General features: G+C 44.4%; 1 protein-coding gene across 3 annotated transcripts in view; it reads right to left on the bottom strand.

The window, feature by feature from the left end:
* OFD1 (OFD1 centriole and centriolar satellite protein) overlaps positions 1-20,992 on the bottom strand; it is a 51,916-nt gene that overhangs the window by 7,520 nt on the left and 23,404 nt on the right. For 2 of the 3 annotated variants that reach the window (XR_011853166.1, XM_072136053.1), the window contains exons 14-19: positions 19,521-19,651; positions 17,594-17,705; positions 16,687-17,283; positions 16,153-16,267; positions 6,159-6,259; positions 1,835-1,954 (exon numbers count right to left, since the gene is read on the bottom strand). Coding sequence is in view for 2 of the 3 variants with exons in the window: in XM_072136053.1 (XP_071992154.1) it covers positions 1,835-1,954; positions 6,159-6,259; positions 16,153-16,267; positions 16,687-17,283; positions 17,594-17,705; positions 19,521-19,651 (1,176 nt within the window). In the remaining variant the exon portion in view is untranslated. The remainder of the gene's footprint in view (positions 1-1,834; positions 1,955-6,158; positions 6,260-16,152; positions 16,268-16,686; positions 17,284-17,593; positions 17,706-19,520; positions 19,652-20,992) is intronic. The other variant, XM_072136054.1, reaches the window with a different exon arrangement.

Raw genomic sequence — 20,992 nt, forward strand, 5'->3', positions numbered from 1 at the left:
ATGGAGGACAGGAGGCCACAGTATGAGTGGAGATGGAGGACAGGAGGCCACAGTATGAGTGGAGATGGAGGACAGGAGGCCACAGTATGAGTGGAGATGGAGGACAGGAGGCCACAGTATGAGTGGAGATGGAGGACAGGAGGCCACAGTATGAGTGGAGATGGAGGACAGGAGGCCACAGTATGAGTGGAGATGGAGGACAGGAGGCCACAGTATGAGTGGAGATGGAGGACAGGAGGCCACAGTATGAGTGGAGATGGAGGACAGGAGGCCACAGTATGAGTGGAGATGGAGGACAGGAGGCCACAGTATGAGTGGAGATGGAGGACAGGAGGCCACAGTATGAGTGGAGATGGAGGACAGGAGGCCACAGTATGAGTGGAGATGGAGGACAGGAGGCCACAGTATGAGTGGAGATGGAGGACAGGAGGCCACAGTATGAGTGGAGATGGAGGACAGGAGGCCACAGTATGAGTGGAGATGGAGGACAGGAGGCCACAGTATGAGTGGAGATGGAGGACAGGAGGCCACAGTATGAGTGGAGATGGAGGACAGGAGGCCACAGTATGAGGGGAGATGGAGGACAGGAGGCCACAGTATGAGGGGAGATGGAGGACAGGAGGCCACAGTATGAGGGGAGATGGAGGACAGGAGGCCACAGTATGAGGGGAGATGGAGGACAGGAGGCCACAGTATGAGGGGAGATGGAGGACAGGAGGCCACAGTATGAGGGGAGATGGAGGACAGGAGGCCACAGTATGAGGGGAGATGGAGGACAGGAGGCCACAGTATGAGGGGAGATGGAGGACAGGAGGCCACAGTATGAGGGGAGATGGAGGACAGGAGGCCACAGTATGAGGGGAGATGGAGGACAGGAGGCCACAGTATGAGGGGAGATGGAGGACAGGAGGCCACAGTATGAGGGGAGATGGAGGACAGGAGGCTACAAATGATGTAGAGTTGCATTAGGTAGTATTATATGGGTCCTCCGGAGAGTGGGGAGGGGGGGCTTGGTCACAGGAATGGGGCATTATACTATGTAGGGGCTATTAAAGAGGACCTGTCAGTCACAGAGAAATTTAGCACTAGGAGCTGCTTACTAAAGTAAGCAGCTCCTAACTCTAAAACAAACGCCGCAGTAATGGAATGCTAGCGTTATCGGAAAATGTCTTTATTAATTAAATCATTTATAGCCTCACTCTAAACTTTAGTTACTGTTTAAGTTTCAGATGTTCTTTAAACATTTTTAAAAACCCGCAGGGGTGTTTATAACTGTACAAATAAAATAAAAATGCCAGCTCTTTTTCTAATGAAGAAGCGAAGTGACCTTTTAGGCAATGGCTTCCAGTTCAGTGGGGCACAGAACCCCTCAGGACTGGGCTGGCAGTGTTGCAATGGAGGGACACAAGATAAATTAGGTTTTCTTTTGCAAATTTTTAAAGTTGACAGAACATCCTTTTAACCTGAAAAATCTACTTAGGAGTGAAGAAGGCAGAGTACACACTTTTATCTTGAGCTACTAGATGCCAATATTAAAAGAGGGACATTACTTTTCACTATTATACTGTTTGCACTCCAAAATCTAGTTTCGTTCTTTGTATACATGTCTAAAGCAAGGAAAGAGGGATTACTGCAGATTTGAGGATACAGTCTGTAATCTGCTTGTTGTAAACACCAGTACATATTTTATTACTGCCATCTATGCCCTGGTGATCTGTGATGGAGTACATGGAGGGCACAGGCAAAGCACAATGGTTTAGAGCTCAGAACAATAACTCTACACAAAAGTGCACACACAACAAGATGACACAAGTGGTAAGAACCAATCACTTACACGAGTCAGGCCCTGAATAAGCTGCCACTGGTACATCTGCAGTGACACCAATGTCATGGACAGAGTCTCCAGATGGACCAGACAAGTCACTTTCAAGCTGCTCTGGTATGTCCTCCTGGTCTGGGGGGAAAAAGGAGGGGTAAAGTTTAACAATGATCCCATTATCTTGTAGTACTGGGCCTGGCAGAACTGTCTGGGAATCAGTGCGTTCACACACTATGAGGCATTAGGCTCTATAGAAGCAGAAAAGAAGGTTCTTTTAACCTCTTAATTAGCACCGCTGTCACCGCAGGATGGAGGGAAGAAGTGAATTGGAGGGGGGCAATGTGCAGGCAAGATACACTATGGAAATAGATTCATTACTACATGTACTGCATCTTCATGGGCTTATCGTTAACTCTTGTATGACCAGATTTCATCTTTAATATAATATATAAATATATATAATATATTAATATATTACTGAATCTAAATCCATTCTAAATGATCTTTCTATGATACAGTAACAAAGCAGATACCCATGAGACGGGGTTATACATTGCTTCTTGTGTCCTGTGTATACTCTTATACTTTTACTTCTCCCCTACTTTATGGAACATATTTTAGGACATACACAAAGCAATGTTTGCATTTTTGATGCATTGGGGTAAATAAGAAATCGGTTACAGTTTGCACTTTACATACATATGGGTCATAAGTAGGATTTACAGTTTTGCTGATCATGCCGGCACATATGAAGAGGTATGACTGTGATTAGCAAACAAAAAAAAGTAAATCACAATGCTTGCGTTGTTTCATAATGTACATGCAGATGCAATGGTACATAGTACATCTGCATTTTTACACTTTACAACACAGACCTAGCGTATACCTTATTAATGTCCAGCAAATACTTGTGTATTTTGTAAACTCAATGGGAGGAATTCATAATTGCTTCTGTGCCCAAAAAAAAAAAAAAACACAACAATTTTGAGCCAAAAAATAAACTGTCTAACATGCCTTCCCACACATTTATGAAGGCTTTTAGGCCAAAGGGTGCGTGGTCTTACAGAAAATAGTCCGTGCACCAAAAACGGAAGGAGTGCGTGCCAAAATGTGGCGCATAGTTTAGACCCACTAAAAGCAGGTATAAAAAGTAGAACTTGACAGTTTTATATTGCGACACATTCATTATCACATGATGAATCTGGAGCAGCACAAGACTAGTGGTGACCAGCTCTGCACTGTTGGAGCCTGAGACACATTAATAACCCCCCCCCCCCCCCCCAAATGTTTAAAACTAATATTGTAAAAGTATACCAAAGCTTTATATGAGGCTAAGCTACACATGTGTGCATGGGGAAATAACCCAATTTCTTATCAAGCTACTGAGAAGTGGTATAGATTACAGGAGTGTCTGCCCACTAACTCTCTATCTAAGCACTTGGGTTAGATAGAAAACTCACTATTAGCTGCAGCAGTTCTTTCTATGCATGTCGCAGCTTCTCTTCACTCAGCCCATCCTCCCTAGACAACAATGGCCATATCTAATATTAGACTTCGATCAAAGTCTGATCAGTATTGGACTGTCCTCTGTTTATGGTACTGTAGTCCCCAATATTGTCAGCATTTTCTTGGTAAGTTTATGCAGAGTCCTGACACTTCCCTAACCAAATTCCAGCCACCAGCACAAATCTGAGGAAACCATGGCCAATTCTTTTAGCATCCTTAAATATTTAAGGACATTATGTGCCAGTCATGATGTTCCCCTGGGCTGCTACATGATGTCAGAGATAGCTGGGAGTGAATAAGAGTCCGAGATGAACACTTTCCTCTCAGTTTATAGTCTGATATATTCACTTGTAATATTGATTAATATAAAGTAAATCTCTTAATGGGACATACATAGAATGCCAATATGCTGCAACTCAAAAAATTAAAAACAATACATTACAAATCAATTCAGTTCTGTTTGCTTCCAGCCAGTACTGACCAGGTCTTAAGGGGTTAAATCTAATCTGCGACTGACAAGTGCTTGTGGATGAAATTAGAAGACATGAGTAGATTACACAGACAGCGCTATTCAGACTGTTTTGTAAACGGTTCATATTTCGCTGTTTAATGAAAGACTCCTCCATAACCTTGTGGTTGAGGCAGCTCCGTCCTATTACGTTATCTGCCAGGACACAATGGTTTACATTATGCTGCCATGTAATACATTGTTTACTAGTCCACATTACACGCAGATGATGTGGATTTATCGTTTACGCCATTGTCTTATTGTTGTTTACAGTCTCCTTTGGGACATTAGATTATGAAAACATTCCGCTCTTCTACAAGAGATCTTTGTGGTTATTGACATAAACCATGAGCGATTGTGCTGAATACTTCCACTCGTCCTGTGTATCGTCACACTGAACTGACAGCCGGCGACCTCTGTTGGTCTCATGGGAGCAGTACAGCATGTACTCATCCATGGCAACACAACACATAAACCCGTTACATCACGGTCAAATCCTCCGCTATCTGGATTAGTATCATGCTTCTAAGAACAACTGGTTCTGAGCCAAAAATAATCAACATAGAAAAATGTGTAATGTTAGTGTAGAATATGGAACTTGTAACAGAAGATTTCTGCACTGGGCACAGGTACAGTATGGATTTCATCATAGCAGCCTCCAGGGAAACAATGCAGCTCTATTTTGACACATTAAAACAATTAGTAGGCGGAGTAATTGAAAGTCATAACCTGAATACAATGTATATATAATAAAATCACAGCAGACCATATATAGCACCAGTAATAGTAGCCAGTCTATAGGTCTACAATGTACATTTCTATGTCTGCTTTCTTCTCCTAGCAGAGGCATGTGGGTTAGAAGAGGAGGGTGAGGATATATTGGGTTGCCTACGGGCCTCCCACATGATTTTGTGGTGCTATTGAAACTTTTTGGAAGTGCGTACTCACACCTCTCATTTAATGTGATGTGCATTTCTGGTAGCTAGCACATGGTGTGTCAGTGTACACTAATTCTTTTTTGCATTTTATTCAGGTTTGGAACACTAAATATGATCCAGAGTTCTATGCTGGACAGCCATAGGAGAAATGAAAAATGTACATGGGCACACAGGTATCTACTCACCCCACTCACCCTCTGCTTGGGCCAAAAGTGTAAAATGGAGCTCTCTGCCGTGCTAAAAGCCTACACATAGACAGGAAATGGAAGGGCTAGGACAGGATGAAGTTCCACTAATCACTCCAAAAAATGATTTCACTTTCGCCGGGTTTCGCGATTATTTCCATTTTGTGCCGAATTGCCCCCGTTTTTTTTGGCGCACCGATCGGATTGTGGCGCATCGGCGCTGGTTTGCATGCCACAGAAATGGGGAGTTCGGACAAACCGTGGAATTTAAAAATGGAAATGTGTCGCAAGATCAAGCAGCACTCACATGCACCAGGAAGAAGAAGGTGAACTCTGGCGGACCTCAGCGTGGAAGCAAAATATGCAGGAAAATGGACGCACGACCTTAATGAATTGCGGCAAACCCGAATCCTCGTCAGACAATGCATTGCGGGATCGTGATAGGACCAGGTAAGTAAATCTGCCCCTTTGTGTCTGCCAGCTTCAGAGCCGCATACAGAGGAGAAGGGAAGAGGATTACTGCTGCATTGGGGGAGCTGGGAAAGGTGAGTAAATGTTTTTGTTTTTTTTCCCTGCTGCACTGGCTGCCGTGAGGGGCCACTGTGACCGCTGGCTGCCGTGAGGGGCCACTGTGACCGCTGGCTGCCGTGAGGGGCCACTGTGACCGCTGGCTGCCGTGACTGTATAAATGTACTTACAGTGGGAGTAGATACATTTATACAGTAGCAAAATGACATTTAGCCTTTTTAAGGCAGTTTTCACCCTGACCTAGTCTGTAAGCAAGTCATTTAGATCTTTAACCTGGAAAAGCCTGAAATAAGTCCTGGTCCATCAAGTCCAACTTGTTAATCCTTGACAAAGTTATGCAGAGATATATTCCCCATTCCACTGTAGCCCAGCAGTCATAGAAACAAACCAATATATTTACATTAACTGCCAATTTCCTTTTATTATGCTCCATATGATGACACCGAATAGAAGGTATACTATATAGATGTTTGTAGACTTGTTATTGATACCGGGTCTTGCAGACTCCTGGCAAGAAATGACAGAACACCATATCTTGTTGTAAACAGGCTGAGGAGTGAATCACGAGTGTGAAATCATGTATTTAGCTTTATGGCGGAATAGCTGGACAGTGATTCAGCTTCAGCAACTGGTCTGGTTCCTTGTGCCCTCCCTCCTACATTAGACCGTCTTACCTCGCAGCGAAGAGTCAGAATGATTAAGGTCCTCTGGATGCAACTTTTCTGGTACAGAATTATGGGATAAATCCAAATTTCCCCTGAGTGGCTTGTAAGAACTATAGGGAAAAAAAGAAGAAAAAAAAAAGATTCAGTAATTTCACGTATTTATGTTCACAGCAGAATGAAAGGTATTGTCCAGCCAATAATAATTTTCAAATTCAGTTTCCATAGGTTTGTTCTTAAGTTGAATTTGTATGCAAGTCGAAACTGTATATATTATAATTGTAGCTCCAGACAAAAATTTTTTTGCCCAAGTGACAACTGGAGTTTCAAAAGTTTTTGCTGTAACTGGACCAAGAATTATCAATAAAGCTTCATTACAGACACCTTGCAGCTGATCATTGCAGCCTGGGACTACAGTAACATCCAGAGAGCTTCATCAGAGGTCACAGGGCAGAGGGGTCCGTCTGTAACTAGAGGTTGTCTGCAAGTCGGGTGTCCTTAAGTAGGTGACTGTCTGTACATGTGCAGAATGGTGTAAAAGAATGGAATGTGCTTCACCTATCCACTATCAGTCTATACTTACCTGTTGGCCCTAGAGATGTGACTGCTAAGCCAATCACAATGATGACCAGTGTTACTGGCTGAGTATCATTTCCAGTTTATCTAGAAGGAACAGAAAGTCTTGGAGCTGTCTGAATGGGATTGGCATCCACTCCAGGCTTAACTTGAATTTTCCACTGACTGTTTCCAATTCCTTTGCCGAAGATTGGAAACCTGGTTCAACCTGTACCAAGTGGTCACCCCCAAAGGAGCACCTTGCAAGAGTCCAGTCCCAGGCTGCTTTGTTGGCTTATTTGACATCAGCCATTCAATACTGAGGGACAGAACGGACTTGGTATCACTTTTGCATGTACACAGGATATTTCCAACAGTACCCAATATGTGCTGGTTATTGATGAGCTTTAGGCTTCATGCTCCACGTCTGGAGGGATTTGTAGCCATTTTATTGATGCCTTTCAGATGAAGTATTTGCAATCACTGGGGGAATCTGTGGTTGGCACCCCACAGGCGGCTTTACCCTACAAAATAGCTAGGCCTATATAAAGGAATCAAAGGGAGCCTCCACCATCATTTTCTCATCATGGCCAGAACCACTATATAGCAGAGTTGTTTGTTGGATATTCCCTAAAAAGTGCATTCTTTTGTTCACATGCTTCATTGGCCACCGGTCTTCGTGTACATTCACATGCAGTATGCCGCCGTGCAGGCGTACTGCCGTGTGCTGGAGAGGAGGAGGTGACCCCTGCTCTATCTTTTTGGGGTGCACGGCGCGGATCGGTGCCTCACGTGTTGCACCGTACCGCCGCCAGGCCGCCATTGCCGTCTATGGGGATGTATATGCGGCTGTAAATTTGCGTCCGCATGTATGTCCCCATGAACTGCTGTGTGAATGAGACCTTATCTGTATTATTACAAGCCTGTGTATTATAAAAACAAACACCCATTTACATATAACAAGAATTGGCTAAAAATCTATATGCAAATCAGCTAAAAGGAGTCATTTATTGCCTGATGAAAGTCACTTCAGGCACCTCTACATTAGCGGTTTGTCATTTACTGGTTCTATGTGGTACAGATTCAGAGATACAGGCAGGTAACTGGATCTTTATCTGGAGCTCACATTCTCACTGCCCAGATCTCTGGTTTTAAGGCACACAGAATTGTGATCCACACCTCTAAAATGACTCTATTGAGCCCTAGATGGAGGTGTCGTAAATATCCCATCCCTCATTTATTTATTTTTATTTAGGATAAGTAAACGGGAGAACTTTAAAATAAAAGAAGGTAAGCCAAAATGATCATTTATAGCCTGAGGATTCTGTAGGTTTAGTGGTAAAAATTCTGCTGACAGGTACCCTTTAATCAGCTTAATAGGGAATTCTTAGTAACTAGAGGGACACCCTTGTTCAGAGGCCTCATCATCATTTAGGGTGGCTAGAGAGAGTGCATCTTCCTCTATAGGACCCTTTGAGGGCTTGTTAGGGGTATTATTGTAATAATCCTACAAAGTAATTTTCATTTTATATAGTAAAAAATATGATTAGTAATCACTAGAGATGAGCGAACATACTCGTCCGAGCTTGATGCTCGATCGAGCATTAGCGTACTCGTAACTGCTCGTTGCTCGGACGAGTATTTCGCCCGCTCGAGAAAATGGCAGCTCCCGCCGTTTTGCTTAGGGTGCGTTAGGGTGTTCTATTAGCTTACTGTTAGGCAGGAGTGATTCTTAAAGAACCCAACAGCCCTTCTTAGGGCTACAATAACGTTATAATTTTTTTTTTTTTTTTATTTGCAGCTAGTACCATATTGTGAGGAATTAGCAGGGGGACTTGCTACCGTTGTGTTTAGCTCTTAGTGACACACATATCCACCTCAAACACCAAAGTGGGAAAATTTATTAGGGGTTTGAGTAGAATTAGGCACAGTCTGCCAGTTTCTTTTTATTTTACGTTTATTTTTTTCATAACTCAGCGTCATCTCATCTGGCATAGTAGTGTGCTGTAATACTTGGCTAGAAAATAGCCATAGGAGAATACAAACGTCTTAATTACGCCTGCAGTAGCGTTATATATATTTGATTTCTGGTTGATCTGCTGGTGGCTGTACTTGCTGCAGTGCATCTACTATCAAATTGGGAGCAATTTGGAGTCAGACTTGCGACCACTGTGTTTTAGTGACGCACATATCCATCGCAAAGACCGAAGTGGGAAAATTTATTAGGGCCCGGGGTTGTATTTCAATTAGGCACAGTCTGCCAGTTTCTTTTTATTTTACGTTTATTTTTTTCATAACTCAGCGTCATCTCATCTGGCATAGTAGTGTGCTGTAATACTTGGCTAGAAAATAGCCATAGGAGAATACAAACGTCTTAATTACGCCTACAGTAGCGTTATATATATTTGATTTCTGGTTGATCTGCTGGTGGCTGTACTTGCTGCAGTGCATCTACTATCAAATTGGGAGCAATTTGGAGTCAGACTTGCGACCACTGTGTTTTAGTGACGCACATATCCATCGCAAAGACCGAAGTGGGAAAATTTATTAGGGCCCGGGGTTGTATTTCAATTAGGCACAGTCTGCCAGTTTCTTTTTATTTTACGTTTATTTTTTTCATAACTCAGCGTCATCTCATCTGGCATAGTAGTGTGCTGTTATACTTGGCTAGAAAATAGCCATAGGAGAATACAAACGTCTTAATTACGCCTACAGTAGCGTTATATATATTTGATTTCTGGTTGATCTGCTGGTGGCTGTACTTGCTGCAGTGCATCTACTATCAAATTGGGAGCAATTTGGAGTCAGACTTGCGACCACTGTGTTTTAGTGACGCACATATCCATCGCAAAGACCGAAGTGGGAAAATTTATTAGGGTCCGGGGTTGTATTTCAATTAGGCACAGTCTGCCAGTTTCTTTTTATTTTACGTTTATTTTTTTCATAACTCAGCGTCATCTCATCTGGCATAGTAGTGTGCTGTAATACTTGGCTAGAAAATAGCCATAGCAATAGGATAGCATCGTTTGGTTTTAAAAACTAAAAAACACAAAAAAAAAAAAAAAAAAAAAAATACAAGTTATAACTCTCATTTTCAAAATGTTTAACCCGAGGGCTAGGGGTAGAGGACGAGGGCGGGGACGTGGGCGTCCAACTACTGCAGGGGTCAGAGGCCGTGGTCCTGGGCGGGGTGAGACACCACCTGCTTATGAGGGAGCAGGGGAACGCCGCAGAGCTACACTCCCTAGGTTCATGTCTGAAGTTACTGGGACTCGTGGTAGAGCACTGTTGAGGCCAGAACAGTGCGAACAGGTGATGTCGTGGATTGCCGACAATGCTTCGAGCAATTTGTCCACCAGTCAGTCTTCCACGCAGTCCACCCATGTCACCGAAATCGGCACTCCTCCAGCTCCTGCACCTCAGCCTCCTCCCCCCCAGTCTGCCCCCTCCCAGCAAAATTTGCCATTTGAACCGGCATACTCTGAGGAACTGTTTTCTGGACCCTTCCCACAGTCACAAACCACTTGTCCGGTTGCTGATGAGCAATTTTCCGATGCCCAGGTTTTCCACCAGTCGCAGTCTGTGGGTGATGATGACCTTGTTGACGTACTGGAAGAAGTGTGTAAAGAGGTGTCCGACGATGAGGAGACACGGTTGTCAGACAGTGGGGAAGTTGTTGTCAGGGCAGGAAGTCCGAGGGGGGAGCAGACTGAGGGATCGGAGGATGATGAGGTGACAGACCCAAGCTGGGTTGAGAGGCCGGGTGAACACAGTGCTTCTGAGACGGAGGAGAGTCCTCGACCAGAACAGGTTGGAAGAGGCAGTGGTGGGGCCAGACGGAGAGGCAGGGCCAGAGCTGGTGCATCAGCGCCAAATGTGTCAACTAGTGAAGCTCCCGTGGCGAGGGCTCCTGCGGCGAGGGCTAGATTTTCAGAAGTCTGGAGGTTCTTTAAGGAAACACCGGATGACCGACGGACTGTGGTGTGCCACATTTGCCAAACCAGGATCAGCAGGGGTTCCACCACTACTAGCTTAACTACCACCAGTATGCGCAGGCATATGAATGCTAAACACCCCACTCAGTGGCAACAAGCGCGTTCATCTCCGGCCGTGCACACCACTGCTCCTTCCCCTGTGTCAGCTGATAGTCAGCCCCCTGCCCAGGACCCTGCCACAAAAACCCCATCGTCACCTCCACGATCCTCCACAGCATCCACCAGCGTTCAGCTCTCCATACCCCAGACGCTGGAGCGGAAACGCAAATATAGTGCAACCCACCCGCACGCCCAAGCCCTTAATGTGCACATTTCCAGATTGCTAAGCCTGGAGATGCTGCCCTATAGGCTAGTAGAGACCGAGGCCTTTCGCAGCCTCATGGCGGCGGCCGCCCCTCGGTATTCGGTCCCCAGCCGCCACTACTTTTCCCGATGTGCCGTCCCAGCCCTGCACCAGCACGTGTCAGACAACATAATCCGTGCCCTGACCAACGCCGTTTCTGACAAGGTCCACCTGACCACGGACACGTGGACGAGTGCTGCCGGGCAGGGCCACTATATATCTCTGACGGCACATTGGGTTAACTTGGTGGAGCCTGGGACCGAGTGTGACCCTGCGGCTGGTCATATACTGCCGACGCCGAGGATTGCGGGGCCTACCTCGGTCCAGGTGTTTGAGGCCTACTATGCCTCCTCCTCCTCCCACCCCTCCTCCACCTCCTCCTCCGAACGACCATCCGTGGGCATGGCGCCATCAGTCGGTAGCTCTAGGCACAGCAGCAGTGCCGTCGCTAAGCGACAGCAGGCGGTGCTCAAACTGCTGAGCCTAGGCGATAAAAGGCACACCGCCCAAGAACTATTACAGGGCATCACGGCGCAGACTGATCTGTGGCTGGCACCGCTGAACTTGAAGCCAGGCATGGTTGTGTGTGACAACGGCCGTAACCTGGTGACGGCTCTGCAACTCGGCAGACTGACACATGTGCCATGCCTGGCCCATGTGTTAAATCTGATAGTTCAGCGTTTCCTCAAGACATACCCCAATCTGTCTGATTTGCTCACGAAGGTGCGCCGCATCTGTGCGCATTTCAGGAAGTCCAGCACAGATGCTGCCACTCTCAGGGCAGCGCAGCGCCGCCTCCAACTGCCCGCTCACCGACTGTTGTGCGACGTGCCCACGAGGTGGAATTCAACACTGACCATGTTATCCAGAGTTTACCAGCAGCGCCGAGCGATTGTCGACTGCCAGATGTCAACTTCCACCAGAACTGGTAGTCAGGTCAGTCAGCTTCCTCAAGTCTACAATGAGGAGTGGACGTGGATGTCTGATATCTGTCAGGTGCTGAGTAACTTTGAGGAGTCAACACAGATGGTCAGTGGCGATGCCGCCATCATCAGCCTCACCATCCCGCTGCTTGGCCTGTTGAAAAACTCTCTGGTCAGCATGAAGTCGGAAGCTTTGCGCTCCTCACAAGAGACAGGGGAAGAAGATTCCCTTGTTGATAGCCAAAGCACCCTTAGGTCTGTTTCTCAGCGCATATCGGAGGAGGTGGAGGTGGAGGAGGATGAGGAGGAAGAGGAGGAGAATGTTGGCGAGACACAAGAGGGGACCATTGTTGAGTCCTACACTGTTGAGCGTGTATGGGCAGAAGAAGAGGAGTTGGAGGAGTTGGAAATGGACAGTCAGGCCAGTGAGGGGAGTGAATTCTTACGCGTTGGTACTCTGGCGCATATGGCAGATTTCATGCTAGGCTGCCTATTCCGTGACCCTCGCGTTCAAAGAATTTATTCCAGCACCGATTACTGGGTGTTCACTCTCCTGGACCCACGGTACAAGCAAAATCTTTCCACTCTCATCCCTGGAGAGGAAAGGAGTGTGAGAATGCATGAATACCAGCAGGCCCTGGTGCACAAGCTGAAACAGTATTTCCCTTCTGACAGCGCTAGCGGCAGAGTGCGTAGTTCTGCGGGACAAGTAGCGAGGGAGAGTAGGCGAGCAGGCAGCTTGTCCAGCACTGGCAAGGGTACGCTTTACAAGGCTTTTGCCAGCTTTATGTCACCCCAGCAAGACACTGTCACCTGTCCCCAGTCTCGGCAGAGTAGGGCTGATCTTTACAGAAAGATGGTGAGGGAGTACGTAGCTGACCATACCATCGTCCTAAATGATCACACAGCTCCCTACAACTACTGGGTTTCAAAGCTGGACATGTGGCACGAACTGGCGCTCTACGCCTTGGAGGTTCTTGCCTGCCCTGCCGCTAGCGTCTTGTCAGAGCGGGTTTTCAGTGCAGCTGGTGGCATCATCACCGATAAGCGTACACGCCTGTCGACTGACGGCGCTGACAGGCTGACGCTTATCAAGATGAATAAAGCATGGATTTCTCCTAATTTCAAATCTCCAGCAGGTGAAGGAAGCTCAACCTGAATAATTTATCCACTCCTCCTCCTCCTCATTTTCCTCCTTCTCCTCCTCTTTCTACAGTAAAGCAGAGGAAACTGGCTGTTTTTTGACAGGGCCCACTGGCTCTAGGTATAGTACTTTATGCATTTAATTTTTCTGGAGGGCCACCGACACGGTCCTCTGTTTTAAACAATTTTTTGGGACTGCCACATACAGGCACTCAATCTATTCCATTTTTCTGGAGGGCCACCTACCTGCTCCTCTGGTTTAAAAACTTTTTTGGACTGCCACATACAGGCACTCAATCTATTCCATTTTTCTGGAGGGCCACCTACCTGCTCCTCTGGTTTAAAAACTTTTTTGGACTGCCACATACAGGCACTCAATCTATTCCATTTTTCTGGAGGGCCACCTACCTGCTCCTCTGGTTTGAAAAATTTTTTGGACTGCCACATACAGGCACTATCCAAATTGAATTGTCTCCATAGCAGCCTCCACACGTTGTCTCCATTGCTACCTCCAAAAGTCGTCCATATAGCTGCCTCCATACATCGTCCCTTTATCAAACGAGGTTTGTCAGGCCGAAATTTGGGTTGTTTTCATGGATTCCACATCAAAGTTGTTAACTTTGTCGCCACCCTGCTGTGTTATCCACAAAATACACTGGCAAACTTTTACCATTTACGGATATTATTTCAGCGCTTCTTGCGCATCTGTTTACATTCCCCTCACCCGCCATATCCTAAACTTATAAGAACGCTACTACACTTGATCTTATACAAAAGGTTCTTAGAAGTGCTGTTTGGGGAGTAGCCTAGAGACAGGGGCTTGGATTGGCGAAAGCTCGCCTGGCAGCGGAGCGCCAGCTCCATGCGCATCATGCGCTTCTTGCGCATCTGTTTACATTCCCCTCACCCGCCATATCCCAAACTTATAAGAACGCTACTACACTTAACTTGGTGCAGGCTGGGACCGAGTCTGACCCTGGGGCTGGTCATATACTGCCGACGCAGAGGATTGCGGGGCCTACCTCGGTCCAGGTCTCAAAGGCCTACTATACCTCCAAATCCTCCCACCCCTCCTCCACCTCCTCCTCCTCCGAATTACCATCCGTGGGCATGGCGCCATCAGTCGGTAGCTCTAGGCACAGCAGCAGTGCCGTTGCTAAGGCGACAGCAGGCGGTGCTCAAACTGCTGAGCCTAGGTGATAAAAGGCACACCGCCCAAGAGCTATTGCAGGGCATTCCACATCAAACTTGTTAACTTTGTCGCCACCCTGCTGTGTAAGCCACAAAATATACTGGAAAACTTTTTTCATTTACGGATATTATTTCAGCGCTTCTTGCGCAGATGTTTACATTCCCCTCACCCGCCATATCCCAAACTTATAAGAACGCTACTACACTTGATCTTATCCGAAAGGTTCTTAGAAGTGCTGTTTGGGGAGTAGCCTAGAGACAGGGGCTTGGATTGGCGAAAGCTCGCCTGGCAGCGGAGCGCCAGCTCCATGCCAAGAACCAACTAACATAGTTTTAACTGCAGCACCTTTAATCTACTACTAGTTCACTGCCTCCATACATCGTCCCCTTATCAAACGAGCTGTGTCAGGCAGAATTTTGGATTGTTTTCATGGCTTCCATGTTAACTTTGTCGCCACCCTGCTGTGTAATCCACAAAATATACTGGCAAACTTTTATCATGTACCAATATTATTTGAGCGCTTCTTGCTCACCTCCTTTGGTTCCTCTCTGCTACCCATTGGTTTGAAGCCTGAGTCCATTTAGGGTATGTCGCCATGCCACTCTCTAGCCTTCCGCTGCTGCCGCTGCCTCTGCATGCCGTCCCCTATAGTGTCAGGGTCAATTATTGGATGTTTTAGATGCTATCTAGCTTCATTCTGTCACTCTGTCATGGCCATGCTGTTGGCCATAATTTTGGCATAATGGTGCATTTAAGCAGCCTCAGAGGCATCCATGCATGCTGCCCCTGCTGTTTCCTGTCCATTTCCGTGGTGTTTCCATCCTTTTCTGAGGTTCCCAGGTGTTTGGCCAAGCTTCCCTGTGCAGAGCCTTGGTCCCCTTGAAAAATGCTCGAGTCTCCCATTGACTTCAATGGGGCTCGTTACTCGAAACGAGCACTCGAGCATCGGGAAAAGTTCGTCTCGAATAACGAGTACCCGAGCATTTTAGTGCTCGCTCATCTCTAGTAATCACCCATTGTGACCATCTGACTGCAAGAAATACAGTGAGTATAGAGAGTTCTTGGCCTGTTAGAAGCTGTTAGTCATGTTAGGCTAAGTACACACTTGCATTGGGGGTTGCCATCATACTCAATCAACTTTGCAGGCCTCCTTATCCAGCCAAAATGAGAGAGATGAAGTTCTGTTAACCCTAACATGGCTAAAAGATTCTTTATAAACTATACTATACAAACTGAACATAGGATTTAATTGCCATTGTGCAGTCGCTGGGTTACAAAGGAGAAGAGTTAGCCCTTTTTTTGGTAACGGGAATGAGAATGGAAGTTACTTTATAAGAGAATTTTATTATATGTGAGTACTGGATCCAAATTCATAAGTAATTCTAAAGATTGGATTGAGAAAAATCAACAAATAATAGTATTATTATTGAACAATGGGCACATTTACTTAAACGGTCCCTGCGCAATTCCTGATCTGGAATGTCCGACAAGGATGATCGTGCGCCCGACATCCGGCATGTGTCACTTCCCCGCTCAGGTCTGCCGGTGCATGTATGTGCTTGGCTTGCGACACAATTTTAAAGTTAAATCCCGCGGTTTGTCCGAATCTGTCAGCATATGTATACCATAAAAAGAGCCCCTTGCAATGTAATCATGGGGCGCCAATGGGCTGTAAAGCCAAGCAGGGGCCTAACAATGCTTCCAGGGATTTTACAAGCCTGATGTGTCCAGTCAAATGTGTTCTCTATAAGTCTATAACTGTCATTTGGAAAACACTGCAGTTTATCACCATGGAAAAAAAAGTAATAGACAATAAAGCTTAAAGCAGCCTGGTAAAATAGGTGTGTTACTGTACCTTTCACCCTCCACGGCAGTATCTATAACATCATGGCCCTGTGTAGGACGTGTTTTTGGAATTGGAGACAACCTGCGATTAATGCTGTGATGAGAGGATGAAATATATGAGCCTTCTGTAACGAGAGAGATGAAATATTAAGAGAGAACAACAAAAATATCTTATTTTTATGTCTTATTATGTCTTGATCAATAGTTAATATGGTATTATCTTTCCATAAAGTTATTGTCCTGTTTTACCATATTTCACACTCACCAAAATGTAAAGTAACAAAAGCAGAGAACAAAAAGAAGTAAAACAAATGAATGAATAAAACAAACAGTGATAACATTCTCCAGTATAATCTGAGGGACACTACGCGCATGAAAAAACGATTGCGCTATGTAATTTAAGGATAGTGTACACTCCTCTACACTGCTGACATGAGCTTATTTTCTGCTCTGACACCTTATTGTATCTAATGTACTTCTGTTACTATGTTGTGTACTACTGACTGCTACAAACAGTATCATAGATAGGAATAAATTATCTTACCCTCCAGAGAAACGCTCTCTTCAGGATTCTTTGCTGGTTTGGACACAGGAGTTGAAGATAATCTTCGGGTCGAGGATTTCTTAGTCCTTGGTGGTGTTGTATCTACTTCAGTTGACCGGGGAGCTTGATATTTCTCAGTCTTTAGTCGGCTTAAGAGAGCATGTTGTTGTGGAGTGAGGTTGTCCTCTAGAAAAGTAACTCTATGATGTAGTACAGCTGGCACAGAGCTTAAGTAACCTCTGCTTGGTATACCAGTGGCAGCGGGTGGGTAGTTCTCTATTGAAGCAGTGTGAATGACCCTATGCTGATAGTTTCGATAAGCCTCCTCTAAATATTCAGCTTCTTTTTCAAGTTCTTTAATTCTGGCTTTAGTATTGGCTACAAACTCCAGATCAGAATCAGGGGAGCTACTTCGGGTGCCATCATTGTAGTGAGGCCTTCGAATTGAGATGCCACCTGTTTCAACAACAGAGTTCAGTAATCGGTTTGCAAAAACAGGTTTATCATCATAATGATCAATGCTGCCGGTAGGGAAGCCAAGCGTTGGACGATCATGCAGAGCTGCCTTTGGTGGGCGATATACCTCATTTTCCAGGGCTGACCAAGCAAGAAGATCACACAGTGAAAAGGAAAGCAAAGCAGAGGAAATATAGCGTAAGAAATCACTGACAAAACAGTATTTCAGATCATTATCACACAGAATTATCTGATAAATCATAGTCTCATGTAATTATTACACACAAAGTACAGTAAGCAGTGACTTCTCTAGAATACTGTAAATTTGATTATCTGTTTTGTAATGAAGTGTTGCCTTTCAATCACAAGAACAATGATTATCATACCGTTTTAGGACACATTGATATTGAGCCCATGTACTAAAGGAAAAAAAAATGATATAAGCAAAAACCTTGTTGCGTTTGTCTCAGCTGGAACTCCAGTTGTTCAACCTGAGCGCTTAATCTTTTTGACGATTCTTCACGACTTAGCAACTGTATTTTCATTTCCAAACCACGTTCTATCTAAAAAGCCAAAGTAATAATATAAAATGCAGTGGAAAAATGCAGCATAATACAGCAGCTTGATGGAGCACTTTAATTATATCGTTTTATATGTTATAAAGATACTTAAAAGATGGCAGTGCAAAAATAAAAGCATCAGGTGGCCACATATCTAGGAAAAGTATTCTTAACAGGGTAAAGTTTATGACGCTATTGGAATCACCCATATTAAACCTAACCTGTTATTGATATCCTACACACATGTATATATTCTCTTTATCAATAAACTGTGATACTGAAAAAAGGAAACTTACCCTGTTATAGTTTGTTATTAGCCACCGGGACTGCATATAGTAATGTCTCTATGGCCCCATTGCTCCGCGGGAGGCCAGCAAATTGCAGGATGTCACAGGAAGTCCTCCTGCCCGCGGGGTCATGTGGTGGCAAACTCCAAACTTTAACAGGGTGGGTGACTCTATTGTGGCCCAAGTGGTCAACCCCTTCAAGTCTTAACTTTTTTTTTTTTCTTTCTGCCATACATAGACCACGGAGGTTTTATTTTTGCTGGATTTTATTTCTGCAATTTTGATGCATATGCGACTTTTTGTTACATTTATATATTTTGGTTATTTTTGTAGTAACCAACTATTCATTGCAGCAAGAGTGCGGCTGTCGGCTAGTCTCAGGCTCCTGCTGTGATCACATGGGCTCACTTTATACAATCCACCACGACATTATATTGCGGTACGTAAAACCTATGCGATTATAAAAAATAGAAATCTTTCTAAAACCTGATATAGATATATATATATAGATATATAGATATATAGATATATATAGATATATAGATAGATATATATATATATATATATATATATATATATATATATATATATATATATATATATATATATATATATATATATATACACACACACTCACCGGCCACTTTATTAGGTACACCTGTCCAACTGCTCATTAACACTTAATTTCTAATCAGCCAATCACATGGCGGCAACTCAGTGCATTTAGGCATGTAGACATGGTCAAGACAATCTCCTGCAGTTCAAACCGAGCATCAGTATGGGGAAGAAAGGTGATTTGAGTGCCTTTGAACATGGCATGGTTGTTGATGCCAGAAGGGCTGGTCCGAGTATTTCAGAAACTGCTGATCTACTGGGATTTTCACGCACAACCATCTCTAGGGTTTACAGAGAATGGGCCGAAAAAGAAAAAACATCCAGTGAGCGGCAGTTCTGTGGGTGGAAATACCTTGTTGATGCCAGAGGTCAGAGGAGAATGGGCAGACTGGTTCGAGCTGATAGAAAGGCAACAGTGACCCAAATCGCCACCCATTACAACCAAGGTAGGCAGAAGAGCATCTCTGAATGCACAGTACGGTGGTCTTCTGCTGCTGTAGCCCATCTGCCTCAAAGTACTGTGGTGGTGTCATAAAGCTGGAATCATCTCAGACTGGTTTCTTGAACATGACAATGAGGTCACTGTACTCAAATGGCCTCCACAGTCACCAGATCTCAATCCAATAGAGCATCTTTGGGATGTGGTGGAACGGGAGATTCGCATCATGGATGTGCAGCCGACAAATCTGCGGCAACTGTGTGATGCCATCATGTCAATATGGACCAAAATCTCTGATGAATGCTTCCAGCACCTTGTTGAATCTATGCCACGAAGAATTGATGCAGTTCTGAAGGCAAAAGGGGGTCCAACCTGTTACTAGCATGGTGTACCTAATAAAGTGGCCGGTGAGTGTATATCTATACACACACACTGATGTATACATTACAATCACATACGAAGAATAGTAAAGCTCACCTCCAATTCCAGCTGTTTTTCAAGGATTTCCCTTTGTATTTTGAATTCATTTTGCTCAAACTTTCGGGCAGATTCCAACTGATTTATTTGTTCTTGAAGAGTGAGAAACTCAGTAGATGGCTGCATCGTTTCTGGAAATGTAAATAATTATACTAGCCAAAAGTTGTGTTTGGTAAAAACAGATCAATCTATTTATTAATACTCATTGCAATATATGAATATTAAAAGGAGAGAGTCTCACAAAAGAAAACTAGTCAGCCGAAATGAACATGGTAAAACCACTACCAGTACCATATCAGGCAGCTTCCACTCATAGAATAGTATTGTCTTGGTGTAGTTTGCTAATGCACGGTGCACACATGGACGTTCAACTTTTCTGGTTGTGCAATTATAAGCCACAGCTCTCAAAAATGGCAAAGATTTGATTCCAGAGTCTTGAAACACGTTTCTAGAGACCATCAAATAAAGCCAAGTTTACTACAAGTTTAATGTGATGTAAGCTGTGTCCTTCCTACATCATCCAGTAATTCACTGAATAAAGTTAAGAGATGAATTATACCAATAATTTACATATCACTTCAAAGTTGATTTTCCAGATCATTTCACTATAATAGCCCATAAAGGAAACATGATGTTGAAGGTATTACGGTACTGGTACTGTTTTACTGGGCAACTTCTTCTGGTTCTCTTTAAACTTTCCTGGCTATCCACCAAGTCCAATGGAATCCTCCCAGTAAATAAAGCACTGGTGTACTTGTGCACCAATATAAAATGATATGTGCAAGCTTTCAGGGCACACGGGCCTCTTTGTGAGGCGAGTTTACAAACGGTCAAGAAAAGAACACAACATGTGGTGCTTCAAGGACAGTCATCACCCACAGCTATAATAATATGCAGGATGTTTCTTGCTCTGTATCAGGAACACAAAAGAACCCACCCACATTAAGAAATGACTCAGCACAGAATTGTGGACATATTTGATAATATTCAATGTTTTGGAGAAGAGTGATTTTGCACCAATAAACCATTGGAATCTAGAAGAAAATCTAGCTTTCATTTGCATACAAATCTACAGAAAACATGTAGTTGACCTGGGTGAATAAACTTAGGGCACACTAACAAACATGGGCACCAACAGTGGAATATTTATAGGGGTCAATGGCAACCCTGTCCTTAGCCTAAATATAAGATCTCAAAGATCCTTTAGTAAAAAGTTATATGTGACAGGGATGTACAGAGACAAGTAAAACAAGAAACAGTTAGTTGCTACTCGCCCATTACCAATGCACTATGGTGAGTAACTATGAGTGGTGGAGGAGCATGGAGCAGTTATAGGTGAGCCCCAAGGGCTTGCCATGAACATATAGCACATCATTATATCCTTTCATAAGTTAGTTAAGATACCCTAAGTCAGCCTGTCTGAGCTTTTACTCCCGGGCTATGATCCTTTTGCTATATCCCAGCACACAAAA

Source organism: Engystomops pustulosus, chromosome 2 (assembly GCF_040894005.1).
Source record: "Engystomops pustulosus chromosome 2, aEngPut4.maternal, whole genome shotgun sequence".
In the NCBI taxonomy this organism is placed as follows: Eukaryota; Metazoa; Chordata; class Amphibia; order Anura; family Leptodactylidae; genus Engystomops; species Engystomops pustulosus.